The following is a 16,145-nucleotide window of genomic DNA, read 5'->3' as shown; positions in this document are numbered from 1 at the left end:
GCGCACACGCAGCGGCGAGTCAACAACCCGTGCCGCACTGCGTCTCTTCGCTCTGCCGATCTCTCTACTCGCTTCCACGTGGCATTGAGTGGATGCTCACACCGTGCCACCGCCCGGGCAGCAGGGGTTGCAGCAGTAGTGGGTGTCAGCAGTGGTACCTGGGCAGGCGCAGTAGCTGTGCACCAGTGCGCCGCATGTGCCACAGGGGTGCAGTTCGTCTTCTTCCTGCAGTTCCACCGCGTCAATACACGTGCGGTGCGGGTCCCCGACGACGCCGCTCAGCTCGCACACGGCACACGTGAGTGTTGTCGTCTCCCTTCCAGCTTGCAGAAATGACGCATCGACCATGGAGGAGCTCGTTGTCACCGACGGCTCCGACTCCAGGTGCACCCGAATGCCGCGACCTCGCCTCTGTGCAACACCGCCGAGGACAGGCTGCAGCACAAGACTGATGTCATCTTCCTCTGGCAGCAACGAAGACGCGTTGCTCAGTGACACATCTGCCGACGGAGTACTGCCACGCGCTGTGAAACCGCAGGGGCATCCTGCCATGGTGGCCTGCTGCGCACTGAGAAGTGCAGCCCTGTCCGCAGCCTCCCTTTCTCTGGTGTACGCGGCGTTCACAGCGACCTCGTGATTATTCGCTGGCCCTTCCTGGTCGAACACGTCCATGTACAGAGCCTCCAGCCCTTCACCATGCGCACCCTCATCCACTGGTGCGTCGCTCTCATCTATGTGCAGGGGAAGCGGGGATCGTGGTCTCACGTCGCTCGCCACGGCGCTGGTGGGCAGGGGTGCCGCTGCTGCTACCTGCGCGCTGGAGGCGAACGGCTCCTGTGACGCACACCGCCACGCGGAGAGCGCCGGGCTGAGATAGGCCTGTAGGCTCTCTGCCGCTGACATTGTCGAGTCTGCGGGGAGCTGAGTGGCCGAAGTACGATCGGCCCCGGCAGAATGCATGCCTTCGACGCTTAGCGACAACGAACGCAGAGCTGGGTGTCGCTGTCGCAGCATGCGACACGTTGGTTGCGAAGCCTGTCGAGTCGCATCGCTGGTGGCGCAGAACTCATCGAAAAGGAGTCGCCGTGTGTAGTTCCCCACTCGCAGTGCAGACTCGTTCTCCACAGCAGCCTCGTACAGTCGTGTGAAGCGGCTTTCCTCATCTGGCACACCATGCTCGACAGGGCAAGACGACGAGGTCGTCGCTGACGGCAAGGTGCTCGAGGAGGACGGGTTCACGCTATTCTCGCAATGTCGCTCGTCGGGAGTGCAGGCAACCTTCATCACGTGGAGGTACATGAGCAGGCGATGTGCGTATTGCTGCTCTCGTCGTCTGCGCACCCACGCCTGTATGATGCGTGCTGCCGCCACACGGGAGGGGGTGAGGGCGCCGCGATGACTACTACTGGGCTCCTCGAAGGCCGACGATGCGAAGGCTCGCGACGACGCTCGTATTATAAAGTGCAGTAACGAGTGAGTATACCCTAACGCTCTTGGGCGACAGTGGCCCTGGGAGCGTAGATGAGCCGGATGGAGACGGGCGGAGGTGATGGCCGCGAGGGGAAACCAGATGGAGAGATGGATAGCATTAGTGGTTAAGGATGTCACGACACTCAAGGTGAGAAAGGAGAGGGCTGTGAGCCGCCGGTGGGGCGGGAGGGCGAACTGGCGTGCGGTTGCTGCGCACGCCTCCAGCGCTCCTGATCCACCGGTACACACACCAGCACGCACGTATCACGACATAGCTGTGAGGAAGCAGTGCACGCGATGATGAGAATTCGCGTGTGCAGAAACATGGTAGAGGAGCGGCAGCTGTTAGCCGCCAGCATTTTCGAGTTGGTGTGTGCCCTTCGTAGGGGCGCACGGCGCGCTTGCACAGGCCGAGTCGAGTTTCTCGTTTATCGCGCTCAGCCAAGATACTCGCCTGCGTCTCTCCGCACGCACGCGAGGAGGCGACCCTGCGCATGTCGCGCGGGAGGCGTGTACGCCGTACCACAGAGCCATCACGACACTTCAGCGGCTCTCACGCGGGTGTGCTGGCATCGTCACCCTTCGAAGATTCGCGCGCACACGCCTCCCTCCATGCGCAGCGGTCGCGTGTGGGTCTGTGTATCACTCCCTGTCGGGCTGCGAGCAGAGAGTGCAGGAGACACAGCCATCGAATCAGAAGCAGCCGCGATGCTCTACGGCGTACTCATGGGTATACGGACAAGAGGCTGCACCTGCTGAGGAGACCTGTGCGAACGCAGCCACACACGAGCGAGTGTCGCTGTTCTGACGGACTCGCTCTCCCTGCGCATGGCGCACAGCACGGGCCCTACAGCGGTGGAGGTCGACCCAGTGCCGACGCATCGGGGCACGTGCAGCTGGCGACACGGGCCCATCGCGTGCGCCTCTCACTTCAGCTTGTCGGTGGCTCTTGCGCATGGGTGCGCCACGATACAGTTGACAGACTTGCCGAGTCGGCGGCAACGGCCGGAGGCCTCGACGCGCACTGCATGGATTACAGATGTGGCCACACCACTCTCAAACGCGGGACTGGCATCTCGCTACCACCCGCGCGACAGACGCCGGTGGTGGGCGGTGGGCGTGCGTGCGCGCAGTTATGGGCTTGCTCCGCGGTAGCATGCACACGCTGCGTGAGCCGCAGCAATATCTGCTCGTCCTTCCCTCTCTCTGTTTCTCTGTCTTGCGGTGCTGCTGTGGCTTGGCACGCACGCACGCACGCACGCGTTGCCGACGGATGACTGTGTGCGCCCTCTGCGTCGCGCCCACTCCGCCTCCAACACTCACACTGTGTCTGTGGGGGCTTATGGACGCGGGCTGTGCGTTGTGACGGCAGCCACCCGTTGAGGGAGAGGGGGGGGGCATAACACCAGACTCCGTATATGACCTACGCCTCATGTGCAGCAGAGGAACACACACACAGACACGCTCACACGTAAGCGCGCACCGCCGCAGGAGAAGAGGGGAGTCACGGTTTTGCGTTCATCACAAGTGGCCGCCACACCGCGCAGCGCCTCGTTACACCAAAGGGGTAGTACAAGACACGGCACCAGAGCGGCGTCAAGTCGACGTCCAGAACGGCGTACGCGTCCTTCACCGCGCAGCACGTCTTCCCGTCGGCTCGCCGCACAGCCTGTAAGGAGCTGATGTTCAGCAGCGAGCGGGTGAACACGGTATCGAGTTGGAGACGCTTCCGTTCGTTTGAGTGATGTGCCGCCCCTACACGCGTGGGAGGCGGCAGGCTGTCGAAGATGACATCGCACTGTTCTGAAGGGTAGCGCACGTACTGCTCTGGAATCTCCTCGTTCCAGTCGTTGACACTGGGGGCTCCGCAGGAGCACGAGCTGCGGTCGACCGTGGACGATGACTTTGACGGTGACGGTCCCGTCGCAGTCGCAGCCTCGCTCGATGGCGCTCGCAAAAACCCGCTCTCCTGACCAGGTGGCGGTGTCACAAAGGACATGGGCAGCATTCCATGGAAGTAGGGTGTATCCAGAAACTGGTAGCGAGCATAGCGATGATCGATGAAGAAGGACGAGGGGAAGCGATACCACTCTCGCCCGAGGCACACGGTGTAGTAGGCGCGCAGCTCCTGCGTCTGTTGTGCCGTCGTGCCCGGCGGCAGCGATGACGGTGACGCTCCCCCACGCACTGCCTGACGCTTCGCCTCCCACGCCCGCTGCGCCTCCGCCTGCAGCAGAGGGTACCAGTCGTAAAACATGCGCTCCGGCCCGCTGTAGAAGAAGTAGACCGCCATCGCCCGCGAGCAGGAGAGGAGGAAGAAGGCCAAAAAGAAGGCCAGCCCAGCAAGGTGGCGCCACCCCAGGAAGGCGGGCGAGGGGCACCCTTGTAGTGGCACAGAAGGACGGCGCGGCGGCTGACAAGTGAGGGCGGTGCCCTGTGCGTCCGCCGTGGGTACCGCCACCACGTCAGGAGTGATCTTCTCGCGTTTTGGCGTTGCCGCTGCCGAGTTCGGTTGATCGTCGGCTGCGTCAGGAAAGAACATGAGACACAAAGTCCTTGTCGCCGCCAGCAACATGAACGGGTAGGCGGGCGACATGAAGCGCTCCTCCTTGTGCGCGATGCTCATCCAGAAGAGGAACCACACGAAGAAGGGCATTATGTGGAGCAACTCCCGCTCGCGAGAGAGGCGTGACCCGACCGCCGCTGTCGTTGCCGCAGGCAGCGGCCCACGAGGGTGCCGATTGGCGAGTGGCGAGGAGTGAAGCCCCGCTGCATCGCGGTGCGTGCCCGACGTCCGCCGCCGCGAGCGGACGAGTGAGTACGTGGGGGATACAGCGCTATCGCTCGGCCCTTCTGCAGAGCCGTCGCCAGGTGGCCTTCCCCCGCCCACCGCGTCGGAGAGCGCCGACGTGGCGGCTAGCTCTCGCCGCGGTGCGCATAGGAGGACCACAGGCGCCAGCAGGACCACCACGAACATGAGGTGGAAGTTCAGCATCAGGTTCTTCCAAAAGAAGAAGATGGGCTCGACGCCGAACAGCTCCGGCCCGCGTCCGGAGCCGCCGAAGCCGTTGTACATGACAACGTTCCAGCTGCTCAGCGTCCAGCGACAGTAGTACCGCACATCCGCCACAAAAACAGCCGCGCACGCTACGAGAAGAGAGCCGAGCGTGCAGGCGAGCGTGCGCACAGGGAAGCGTAGGAGGAGATCGAGACCGACAAGAGCGGAGATGAGGGCGGCAAACGGCCACCCCGTCACCACCGCGAGCACACTGAAGCAGAGGGCAGCGCCGATGAACCAGCAGAGGTGCCGCGGTGGGGCAGACGGCGGTGAAGCCGAGGAGCTGTGCAGTGTTGGCGCCGACGACGGCGATGGCGGCACCATCATCGACAGCTGGGCAGTGCCCGCCGCGGCCGCCGGCATGGTATTCTGCGTTGGTCTGTCCCCAACGCGCGATAGCAAGGCGGACGAAGACGTCCACGACTGCGTGCGCAGCCAGCTCCCGAGTACCACAAAGTTGCACATCATCGCGAAGCTCGTTGGCAAGACGCTCACGGCTGCGTGTTGGATGGGGTAGTTGGCTAACAGCAGCAGCAGCGCCACCGCTGCCGCCTTGCCCGATAAAGTGAACCACACGCTGCACACAAAGAAGAGCTCTGCCAGGGCGGCGGCACAGCCGTTCAGCATACGAAGGTAGAAGTACACGCGGACGCTGGAAAGGCTGGCGGCGCCGCGGATGAGGACAACTGGCCACGCGTGAATCCACAAGAAAAGCCAGGAACGCAGCGCGAACCGCGAGCACACCTCCCATGTCTGCTTGCCAGAGCCGTAGAGGAGGTAGTGGATGGGCTCAATGAAGTTGAACGTCTCGTCGCAGTCTGAGATGGGCAGGAAGCTGGACGCAAAATAGTGCGTCAGAGACAGCAGCAGAAACGCCGCCGCCATCTTTAGATAGCACGTGATCCGCTGATGCATGGCGCAGGTAGTCGCGGGCGCTTGACACCGCAGGAAGAGAAAAGGCAATGCGTGTGTGTGTGTGTGTGTGTGTGTGCCTGCTCATGCACGGGGTGGGGGAATGGTGGCGGTGCAGACGATAAGCGCCCCTCAACCTTTCGGCCTCTCTGCGCTAGCCCCGCGATCGTTCTCTCGAGCAGGCGCGACCTTGCACCCACGCCGTCGCCAATGACGCCTCAAGAACACAAAAGGCAGGAGAAGTGCGGGTGTGAGGGGCTTTGGAAGGACAGTGAACGTCGTGTACCGCACGGGGCACGTGCTCCTCACCGTGTGCTGTGGGGTGGGGGCGTAAGCACCAGAGCAGCTGCCACTTCGTCTGTCGCGTGAGAGAAGGCGAGGAGAGGAGAGGGCGAGGCGAGGGATGAAAAACGCAGGGGATGCCTACTGACGGCGACGCCGCACGGAGCGGGTGCCCGGACAGTTCTGCGTGCATGCCCACACAGGCGCGCGCGCGAGACACATCGCCGACACACAGGTTGTCGGGACACCGTACCAGAAGACGCGACCCGCTCATGATTGAGGTGCACGGACGAACACGACGATACATCAAGTCACTTCCGCGCACCGCCTGCCGGAAGATTTGCTTCTTGAAATCAATGTGAAGGTCTGCCCTTCCACGAACTCTCAGACAGCTGAGGCACCGGTGGCATGCAGACGGCGGGTCACGACAAGCCACGCCACTGACTCCCAAACACCCGCACACAAGAGCCGATGCTTGCGCTGACTTCGATTGTGGATAAAACACACAGACACCCATGCGTTCGTGCTTAGGTTACTGATAACAACTAACTTACACTGACGCACACTCGTCAGCTCTCACAGAGCCACCGGGGCACCCTCTGCGGGCCATTAAAGGCTCTGCGCTGCCGTTGCCGTTGCTGCATTGCCATTGGGCGCCGCGTCGAGTCTCGCGACTGCGTCGGCGGCGTCTTGTTCTTCAACGCCGCCTAGCCCATCTGCCTCGCTGCCCACCGCATCCGCTGCAGCAGCTGGAGTGCACCCGCCATTAGCACCAGCCGCCACTGCGGGTCTGCTGCTCCCTTCACTTTCGCAGCACCACATGATTCTGTCTGTGGCGGTGGCCGTCTCGCTTTCACATGTCTCTGCGGAGCAGGATGCCGCAGCGCTTGAGTCAGAGCGACGCAGTTGCGATAGCGGCTTCGCCGAAGCAAGGCTGCCCAACTGTGTCTGAGGCGCCTCCTCTGAGACGCCCTCCTCCCCGGACACCTCGCAGCGCAGGCAACTATCATGCGCATCCGGAGAAATCAGTGCCGCAACAGCCGCCTGCTGGCTCTGGAGTACTTCCTCGGCGCTGTACAGCGGCATGCTGCACGACGTCACCTGCTCCGCGGCGACAATGTCGGCTTCCCTCTCCACATTACTCCACAGCTGCTGGCTGTGTTGGCGCCACTGGAGAGCGCGGCGAATGACGCCCTCACACGGGGCGTGGAACGCGGTGATCGCGGAAGTGCCGTTGCTAGCGCCGCTAGCGGTAGGGCCTCCAGTGCCCGGCGTTGGCCAGCGCAGCACCGGCAATGTCGGAGACGCACACATGGTCGATGCCCCAGCACAGCCCGAATAGTCAACGGCGCAGAGCAGCGCGCATGCGAGAGACACGGGTGTGCCACGCAAGTGTTGCACGCGACTGCCCACCCCGGCCAACAGTGGCGGCACGGCAGGTACGTGCGGCCGCTTCAGCGCTGTCTTTTCCGGCGCGGATGGGCGGAGAAGAAGATCGTAGAGAAGTTCCCACGCAGGCGGCACGGCGCAGTACGACGCGGGTCTGTACTCGTGCAGAACGCCCCCTTCCCGTGTGCGTGGGACGGGAGAGTTTGCAGCGAAGGGATAAAGGGGCACCGCTGCCGCACAATGCGGGGCCGCGTGAGTGTCGCTGCCATTCGCTTCCGCCGTCGGTGACGGCGTGTTAGACGAAAGCGAGTGCGGCGCAGGCTCATCCGCGGCCTGCTTCCCAAGCTCACAGACGTAGTCGCTCTTGTTCGGGAACCGGCGGCGAGACACGGCAGCCTCCCAGCGCTGCCGCCAGGTGAGATACGCCCACAAGGCCGACGTGGAGCTGTGAGGGGTGGCTGCAGCGCCTGTGCAAGCAATTACGTGAACGGCTTGCAGCGGCACAGCGAAATTCAGCTGCCGCGAAGTGCCGCCCCCTCGACCGCCTCCTGGGCTACCTGGCCGTAGCGGAGGCAGTTCACCGCCGCTCGCGCGATCGGCCGCCGGCGCTTCGGTGCGGTGGAGTGGCTCGCTGCTGTTCTCGTATTTGCACGCTTGCTGCAATATCAGTTCAGCCGCATTCAGCGCCACAGTGGAGGCCGTGGATGCTGCGTACGGCGGGCTCACTCCACCGGGGGCACTCTTTGCGGTGCACAGGCAGTTGTGCACAATGTGAAGGGCCAACACCTCGTAGAGGAGCAGCTCGCTCTCGTCTGCCGCCACGGCAGCGGATATGCCGGTGAGCAGCAGAAGAGGCGGGCAACGCCCTTGGGCCTCTTCGCTGTAGGAGAGGGAGCACGACGGCAGACACTGCAGAAAGGCCGCCATCGTGCGGGCCGTGGCCGCCGGACGGCGTCGATAGCGCGGCAGCGCAGTCGCACCACCGCCGCCGTTGTTTCCGCCGAGGGTGTCGGAGAGGGACACCAGCAGCTCGTGCATGGAGCACGTTGACGCCGCTCCCGTTGCGCCACTCGCGTCGCTGTCAGACAATCTCTGCAGCACCTCCTCAAGCCGCCGACGCACCACCGCAGCCCACAGACTGAGATCTATACTGTAGACATTCTCCGCTACGCATTGAACGGCGTCTTGCTGCTGCGACTTCTGAGCGGATACGGTAGCGATGGCGGGCGTCGTGGGCGGCAGAGAGGCGGTCGCCTTCCGCTTGGACGGACTGGACGCTGTGGCCGAGGCGCTCTCATGACGCGTTTTGGTCGGCGGCCGAGGTGAGACTGCCGCATCTTCCTTCACCTGGAGCAGAGTGCCTCGGCTTCCGTTCGACTCCGCGTCATCGGCCACCTTTGCCGCCGAGGACGATGAGCGGCGCTGCCCCGAGCCATTGACCGCTGAAACGCCATCACCCTCCTCCGCAGCCGCTCGGCCATTTTCGTTGACTCCGCCTGCCACACGCGACTGGATATCGTGACTGCATTCGGCGCCGTGCACAGCGTCCCTTCCTGCCTCCTCCGATGAGGCACCGTCCCCGGCCTTAAATGCACTCGAGACGGACGAAGAAAGGGCGGCAGTCTTTGCGCCCGCCGAGGGGTCGGTGTCACCGCGAGAACGGTGCGCCGAAGCACGGCGACGATGGAGCGGAGACTCAGCCGCCTCTTCGGCGCGCGTTGTCACGGCCTCGACTATGGCAGCGGGGAGCTTGTTCATGCTCAAATCTAAACGCGTCAGCTTCGGCAGACATGCCCGCACCGGAAAGCCGTCCGGCACACTCTCGATTACGTTCTTGCTCAGTCGCAGATCCGTCAGCTGCGTGAAGGTGTAGATCGCACTCGGCACCTCGCAAAATTGGTTGTCGGATGCGTACAGAACCCGCAGCCGCATTGTTTTGTACACGCCCCGCTTGGCGTTGGGGCACCCGTGGGCGGTGCTGTGCGCCTGCGTGGGGTGCGTGACGATGCGAATCTGGTGCCCTTTCAAGGCGTGCACATCCTCTGCGGAGAGCAGCTCCGTCAGCGCATTCGAGCTCACATCGAGCACGTCGAGCTGCGCTACGGACGGCGACGCCCAGAGCGGCGCCAGCGAAGTCAGTCTGTTGAACGCGAGGCGCAGCGAGCGCAGGCACCGCAGGGCATCGATCCCGGCAATCGATGTAAGCGCGTTGTGCGTGAGGTCGAGGAAGGACACATGTGCGTAGCATTGCAGAGGGGAGCTGCGAGGCGCGACGAGTGAGGCTTGCGAGGTCGACATGGTGCGCGCCGACTGCGTAAGGAGGCTGCTGATGGCGTTCTGCCGAAAGCTGACGGCGTGCAAACGCCCTGCCGCGACATCGCCGCTGCCGTGAACGGACGACGACGACGACGTGGTCGGCTTGTGCCTCGCATCCGGCGACGGTGGCTTCGATGCTACGGGCACGTGTAGGCAGGGAAGTGCCACCAGCCCTCGCATGCGCAGCTCCAGCCGTCCACCACCGGCAGCAGATACCGCTTGCGGTGTTTGCGGGAGGGGCATTTCCGGCAGCGTGACACACAACACCTCAGCATGTCTCACTGGCGCCGCAGCCGCCGCTGGAGACTTTTCGAAAGCACCGGCGCTGGAGAGTCGTACGGCAGGGCAGGTGGTGCTCACGCGGCTTTCGACTGCTTCACTGAACACAGCACAACCGACCGCAGACGGGCCCGTGAATGGCTCAGCCGTTGAGCACACCACTGCCCCCTCCACGGCGGCAGCGTTGCCCGACGGCTGTGCTGCTGCGCTGAGGGGCGGGGGTGGCTGCCTCATTGCTGCAGCAGCGGTCTTCCGGCCCGGCAGCACGGAGCTGGCCGGACGCGCATGCGACGCCTTCGACGTCCGTGAGTGGGGAGACGCCGTCGAACTGTTGCGCCGGTCGAGCGCCTCTGCGCAGGGGCCCTCGTAGAGCCTCGCCGACAGCGGTGGTGCGGTGCCCTTCCGCTCACCTGTGAGAGCACCGCCAGCCTTGCTCTGGCGAGTGAGGCTGCTCCGCTTGTTGATCGACGGCCGCGGTGCTGCTGGCACGGCGGCAGAGACAGCCACGCCCTCCTCCTGCGCCTTGGGCACAGCGCCCCCGGCCACTTTTCTTCTCATTGAGGCCCCCCGCCCCCCATACGCTTCCCCCTGCGGCCTTTGGCACCAAAAGAGGCCTTGAAAAACGCCTCAGCCACTTCTGCGCAGCGGGCAGCGACGCGCGGAGTGCGTCTGTGGGCCGCCTCTCACGCTTCGTGCTCGACAACGTCACGGAGAGGACTCTCCTCTGGGCCCCTACCGCAGCGTGCGTTCACAAGCGTCTTTCAGAGACCTGCAGTAGACTACGTGAGTATACAGCTCGATTTCTTCCAGAGCTGAGGGTTTGCTCTCTGGCAGTGTCAACGCGATTGCACACAGTAGTAGCAAAGAACCTACGCAGGAGGCCAGCGCGGCGGCCAGCCGTTGCGGATACGTGCAACGACAGCAGACGCAGCGGACCAACGGCCGTGGGGCGAGGTGGCAGCGCTCGTTTCGTGCCTGCCGTCGTCGTCCGTTGCTGCCGCTGCCCGATGACGTCTTCCGTTCTCGTGAGCTCGTGCTCGCCCCACAGCCGCCGCCGCGCAGTCACACCTTCAGCAAGCGAGGTCGAACAATATAGCGACACGGGCAACGTGATGCGAGTCGGGGGTGGGCAGAAAGCGGACGTAGCGCTGTCGGCACTGTGAAGCACAGCGACGAGTGCGAAGACCACTCTGCCTGCGTCTGCGTGTGAGAGGGAGAGGGGGTCGCTGCACGCTGCATACACCCACAAGGACAGGAGGCGGGGTAGAGGTGGCGCGGCCCTCGCCTTCGACTTCGGAAACAATGACGGTGGAGGTTGTCCGCGTCGTGCGTGTGTGCACGCCGTAAAGCCTCTTGTGAACTGTTTTTACAGACAATGCACTCGCAGCCTTTGCGAGGTCGTCTACGTCGCCAACGCGGTGTCCAGAGCTGCGGTCTGCTGCTCAAGCGCAGGTTATGCAAGCGCCGGCACAAAAGCATGAGGAGCCGGGAAAACAGGAAGGAGTTCGTGAAGATGAACGATGGACGTGGGCGGTGACGGCCCCACTCCTCTCCCTCTCACACACAGGAGTTCCACGCCGCATAACACGGCAACGGGCGAAGGGATGCGCACATGGGCAGAGGGTCGGTCGGGCGCTTCACCCAACGTCGGCCAGAAGTATCTGCACACAGCCCCCTCGCGCTACGAGTCATCGAAATATGCACTCTGCACAAGGCAGTGAAAGTATCGCCTGCCACGAGGTCAGGGCGGCGGCGCGCTGTCTTCGATTTTGCAACTTATGCATAACACAGAGCCATAAAGGAGCATGATCTGTACACAACGCCATGGAGGAAGACCTTCAGCAGGCGCACACCCAACAGTATCGAAGCAGTGTAGCGAACGACAAGCGTGATAATGCGGAAGCGTCGGAGCGAGGTGGGGTGGGGGGAGGCGGTGAGGAGACCAGAACGAATTGCAGCACTCATACTACTCCGAACCCACTCGGCAACGCCACATGCAACCAAAAAGAGGAGGAGGAGGCAGATACACACACACACACACACACACACACATTGCCAACCCCTGGTACCCGTGACCCGCGTCGGCACACTCACGAGCCTGGGTATGATGAGAGAAGCGCGTAGGTGAAAGGGTGGCGTTCCAACTCCACAATGCACAGTCCCCACAACACCGACACCATCGTCACGACGCACTGCAGAGATGTGTTAACGAGGCACCCTTCCGAGCGCCTGACTGATGAGGAGGTTTCCTTGCTCTGCGCAGACGCGGAGTCCGCTGCCATCGCCGCCACAGGCAGCAATGCAAACACCATATGAAGGACCAATGCTGCCACGCCGGTGAGGACCGCAGCAGGCAGCCGCTGCGCGAATACGGAGTCGGCTACAAGCCACCCAGCCACCTCGGCGGACGACGATGGCGACGATGACATGTCCTGACGCTTCGCTGAGGTGGAAGATCGCGTCGCTTCACTTATGGATGACCCCGCTGACGGGGCCACGCCAGCCACCGCACCCGCACCGCTCCTTTCAAAGCAAATAGCACTGTAGGCCACGCGCTGGCTTGCCTCCGCCTCCTCGCGCGGTATCGGCCGCGCAGCGGTCGATGCGTGCTCACGTCTCACGCTGTGGACCGCAGTTTCCGGCTCGTCGTCTCCAGCAACCGGCACAACTACCTCATCCACCAGCAGGAGCTCACAGGTGTCCTCCCGTACGGACTCCTCTGCCCTCGGCGCATGCGGCATAGGTGCGCTGTCACCCTCCTCAGCCCACGTTGTCGTCACAGCGCCGAGAGTCGCGGTTTCGTCGGCGCCATTCGCACGCGCTGTGTGTTTCCGCAAGTTCTCCGCCACATCCTGAGGCCACAGGGCAGCGTACGCCTGCCCCATCATCACCGTCCACGCCACCTGCCCGCAGCTGAAGAATGTCTGCTGAAAGCACGACTGCAGAAGCCGAGAAAGTCGCGCGCAGTTGCCGCTGGAAGCGTGAAAGTCAATCCCCTGCGCAGCGACAGTCGAGGTGGATGAGGCTCTCCCACTGCCAGTCAAAGCCCTTCCAACCTCCAACGCCTCCGCAAGAAGGGCGCCGCTACCCACGAGAAGCGACGCTGCAGCGAAGCCGGCGCCGACGGCGATGCTCAGGGGGACTAAAGGAAACCGACTACGCACTAAAAGCCAGCCGTGTTGCCACCCTAGTCGCTGCAGACGCAAGCACACGTGCAGCGTTCCAACTCGCGAGGCATTCTGTCCTATGAAGTGAATTACCACCACCCACGCGGCCGTGGCGACGTCCGCAACACCTGCCCAGCGCAGCGCCTGAAATACCAGTCCCGTCATCACAAGTGGCAGAAAGGCAATAAAGGCAGCGAGGATGCTCATTACCACCAGCATGGGCTGCCAGAGAAGCCCCAGCCCGCACAAGACGGCGTGAGGGGCATAGAGGACGCATGTGCACAACGCCAGCGTACTGTAGCTCATACTTGTTGTATGCGCGCGCGTGTGTGTGTGTGTGTGTGTGTCTACGAGAGAGAAAGAAAAGATGCACTGTCTCGGTGCCCAGAGAGACAGCCAGAGAGCACCTGCAGACGAGTAGAGCCCTGGCTGTCACCCCGATTGCAAGTATGTGTCGGCACCCATATAGCCGCTTGTGTGTGTGTGTGTGCGTGTGCCGACCCCAAACACGGAGACAGAGGACGCTATGCGAGGAAGAGAAAGGGAAGTACAACGCACAGCATCGTTAGAGTCGAGCAATCGGAAAAGAGGGGCAGACCGGGCAGATGTTTGCGCACGCATGTCGCATCACTCTCGCCACCTACGGTTTGCCTGTCGAGAAGGTCGAAAGCGGTGTGAAGGAATCAGCGCAAACGGGGCGGCGACCACAGCAGGCACGCACCGGCACCCACAAGACTAAGGTTAACAAGCAAGCATGCGCCCACACGGGGAGGGCTTTGCTCGCGCTGCCGACGGAATATCCCACAGATCGCTGTGGCACAAGTTGTTACACGACACTCGACGCCTGCGCCACTGATGCTAGAGCCGCATTCACAGCCCAAGTCTGTATGCCTTCGTTGCCTCCATTGTTGTGGGTGAGGGTTCGTGGCTCATGTTGGAATTCAGCGAGGAAGCTTACACACAGCTGCACATCGAGCACAGTGACAGAAGGCGAAAAAACAGGAGGAGAACGCGGCTCACAGCACGTCCCCCGAACGCCTCCTCCCCTCTCCCTCGCCCTTCGCTGTCTGCACTCTCTGTCCTGCTTTCCGGTTTACCACATCTTCCAGCGTAGGTTATTTAAGGCATTACATGTTGCCGGCCTGGAGAGCACTACCCCGACAGACAGACAGACAGACAGACAGACAGACCCCCCCCCCCCCACACACACACGTGCATGTAAGCAATCGAGCACGCCAGCACCTGCAGCCGACACGCGCACGTATACGAACTCGCGAACGCCGACGCACCAGCAGCGGCAAGGATGCGTGTATACAATACACAAATCGAACGGACGCCACTTCACCACGAGGAGGAGGAGCGAGTCTGGAAGAGACAGCAGCGAAGATGTGAAGTAGAATCAGAGTCGCCGTGCTCCTTCTAGAGCCCCATCGTGAACAACACATCATCGACACAGCTAGGCGCACTCTTTCGACCACACACATACCCGCACGCAGCGCTAGACAGACGCACCATGACGCGCTTCAGCAGCGAGCATCGCATAGCTTCGTAGCGCCGCTGAACATGAGAGAGCAACCCAAGAATGAAAGGCAGAGAAAGAACACACGCACGCGTCCGCAGAGAAACTGCGACGCAGCAAGAGGACGACAGAACGAGCAGACGAAGCACAGCGTTAACTATATAGAGGCAATACAATAAACGAGGGCGAGTGGAGAGCGCGCGCACGCACACACACACACACACTTACAAAGGCGGGGAAAAGGGGTGTCAGCTTACCTGTGTGTGACGCTGCACATGCTCGTTAGGCAGCACGTGGATATGCACCGGCGTGCCACCGGCGGGGGCGCTCACGTTGTTTGCTCTTGCTCGCGGATGTGCGCAGGCGAGTACGTGCGAAGGGAGAGCGAGGCGCATACTCCGCTAGATGGCGTGTGTGAGAAAGGAAAGGGGAAGCTGTGATGGTGGTGGCAGTGCCTCCGTCACTTCCATGGCAAAACACTCAGATGGCAGCACTACATCACACGTAAACCGGCACGTGTGCGCATGCGCCCTGCATTGCCATGCGCGCACGTGCTCGCGCGGCAGCAAAGAAACGAAAGCGGCGAAGGATCACAGGGGTGGGGGAGGGAGGGGAAGAGAGCGAGAATGCAGTCCAGGGCAGTGTAGTGGGGCACGAGTTCCGCGAGGTCCTGTCACCACCACAACGACTGCACCATTTTTTTTTGAAGAATAGAAGCGCTCATTTGCCTTCACGGCAGAGGAGGGCGTGGGTACACCTCAGTGAGCGGCATCTCGGGGTCCAGGACCCCCACTCGGTGTGGGGGTGAGAGACAGGCCGCCCCTCCCCTTATCCCTGCCAATGCCAAAACGCCCCTGGCAGTGGAAAGGTCCGGCACCCGCGGCGTGAGGACGCCAGTGCCGTTTAGCGCTGCGGATATCGGCGGTCAGGCCCTGGATGGCGTGGCGTCGGAGCGACCTGCGCCGAGGCACAGGCTCGTGCCATCCATGTGATGGGCAGAGTATCAGCGTGACTCGAGCGCATCTCACACCAGGCCCCTACAATGCCTGTTGGTGTGAGGTGCCTGCACCGCCCTGAGGGGATGCACCGCGAGGCGGGTGTGGGCAGAGTTTGAGGCAGAGGCCGTACTCTCAGCTGATGGAGTCGGCGCATTGCTGTAACGCGCACGTCTGCGGCTGCTTCGCACGACACGACGGGGACCTGCTGCTCGACCCGGAGGAGGAGGAGTGGGGGGCTGTCGCGTGACATGGAGCTCACGCTGAGTGGAGCGGAGGGCGATGTAGGCACGCTGGTCACGAGGAGATGCGGACAGATGCCTCTCTCTCCTTCTCACTGCCCCTCTCACGCCTCCGCCTTCCTCTGCCTCACACGCACATGAGTGACGCGTAGAACACTTGACAGCCGAAAAGAGGGGCGCATGTAGACAGAGAGAGGAGGGCGGACGGTGAGAGATAGCCCAGAGTACCCTGAACCTCGGCATCGATGTATCGGTCGCACTTACACCTGGCGGGCCTCCAAGTTCACTGGCAGCAAACCGGGGAGAATGAAGCGAAACAGGCGACACAAACACGCGCCCCGCAGCGGAGAGACCCGCCGAAGGGAAGACGAGGATGCAACGGCAGAAGCCGCCAACGTCACAGCCACAACGCTCCACCTCGTACGCACCGCCCGTCCCCCATCGCAGGTGCACGCCAGCTGCTTCAGCTGCTGCCACCCACAGTTTGCGTACACCGGCAGCACTGCCCTGCTGCCC

At 62.7% G+C, this 16,145-nt stretch overlaps 4 protein-coding genes across 4 annotated transcripts; all 4 read right to left on the bottom strand.

Moving 5' to 3' along the window:
* Positions 1 to 96: 96 nt before the first annotated feature.
* On the bottom strand, positions 97 to 1,299 carry LMJF_12_0170 (hypothetical protein; the record flags this gene model as incomplete). Its single annotated transcript, XM_001681570.1, has 1 exon — positions 97 to 1,299. One exon carries the CDS (start codon positions 1,297 to 1,299, stop codon positions 97 to 99), a length of 1,203 nt encoding a protein of 400 aa, XP_001681622.1.
* Positions 1,300 to 2,974: 1,675 nt separating this feature from the next.
* On the bottom strand, positions 2,975 to 5,443 carry ALG9 (Asparagine-linked glycosylation protein 9; the record flags this gene model as incomplete). Its single annotated transcript, XM_001681569.1, has 1 exon — positions 2,975 to 5,443. The coding sequence occupies one exon, from the start codon at positions 5,441 to 5,443 to the stop codon at positions 2,975 to 2,977; it is 2,469 nt and encodes an 822-aa protein (XP_001681621.1).
* An 888-nt stretch (positions 5,444 to 6,331) lies between these two features.
* LMJF_12_0150 (putative leucine-rich repeat protein) lies at positions 6,332 to 9,409 on the bottom strand (the record flags this gene model as incomplete). Its single annotated transcript, XM_001681568.1, has 1 exon — positions 6,332 to 9,409. One exon carries the CDS (start codon positions 9,407 to 9,409, stop codon positions 6,332 to 6,334), a length of 3,078 nt encoding a protein of 1,025 aa, XP_001681620.1.
* A 2,387-nt stretch (positions 9,410 to 11,796) lies between these two features.
* LMJF_12_0140 (conserved hypothetical protein) lies at positions 11,797 to 13,179 on the bottom strand (the record flags this gene model as incomplete). Its single annotated transcript, XM_001681567.1, has 1 exon — positions 11,797 to 13,179. One exon carries the CDS (start codon positions 13,177 to 13,179, stop codon positions 11,797 to 11,799), a length of 1,383 nt encoding a protein of 460 aa, XP_001681619.1.
* Between the last annotated feature and the right edge of the window lie 2,966 nt (positions 13,180 to 16,145).

The sequence above is a fragment of the Leishmania major genome, chromosome 12 (genome assembly GCF_000002725.2).
Source record: "Leishmania major strain Friedlin complete genome, chromosome 12".
NCBI classification, from domain to species: Eukaryota; Euglenozoa; class Kinetoplastea; order Trypanosomatida; family Trypanosomatidae; genus Leishmania; species Leishmania major.
The sequence above is the reverse complement of the archived record's forward strand: the minus strand, read 5'-3'. Positions and strand labels throughout refer to the sequence as shown.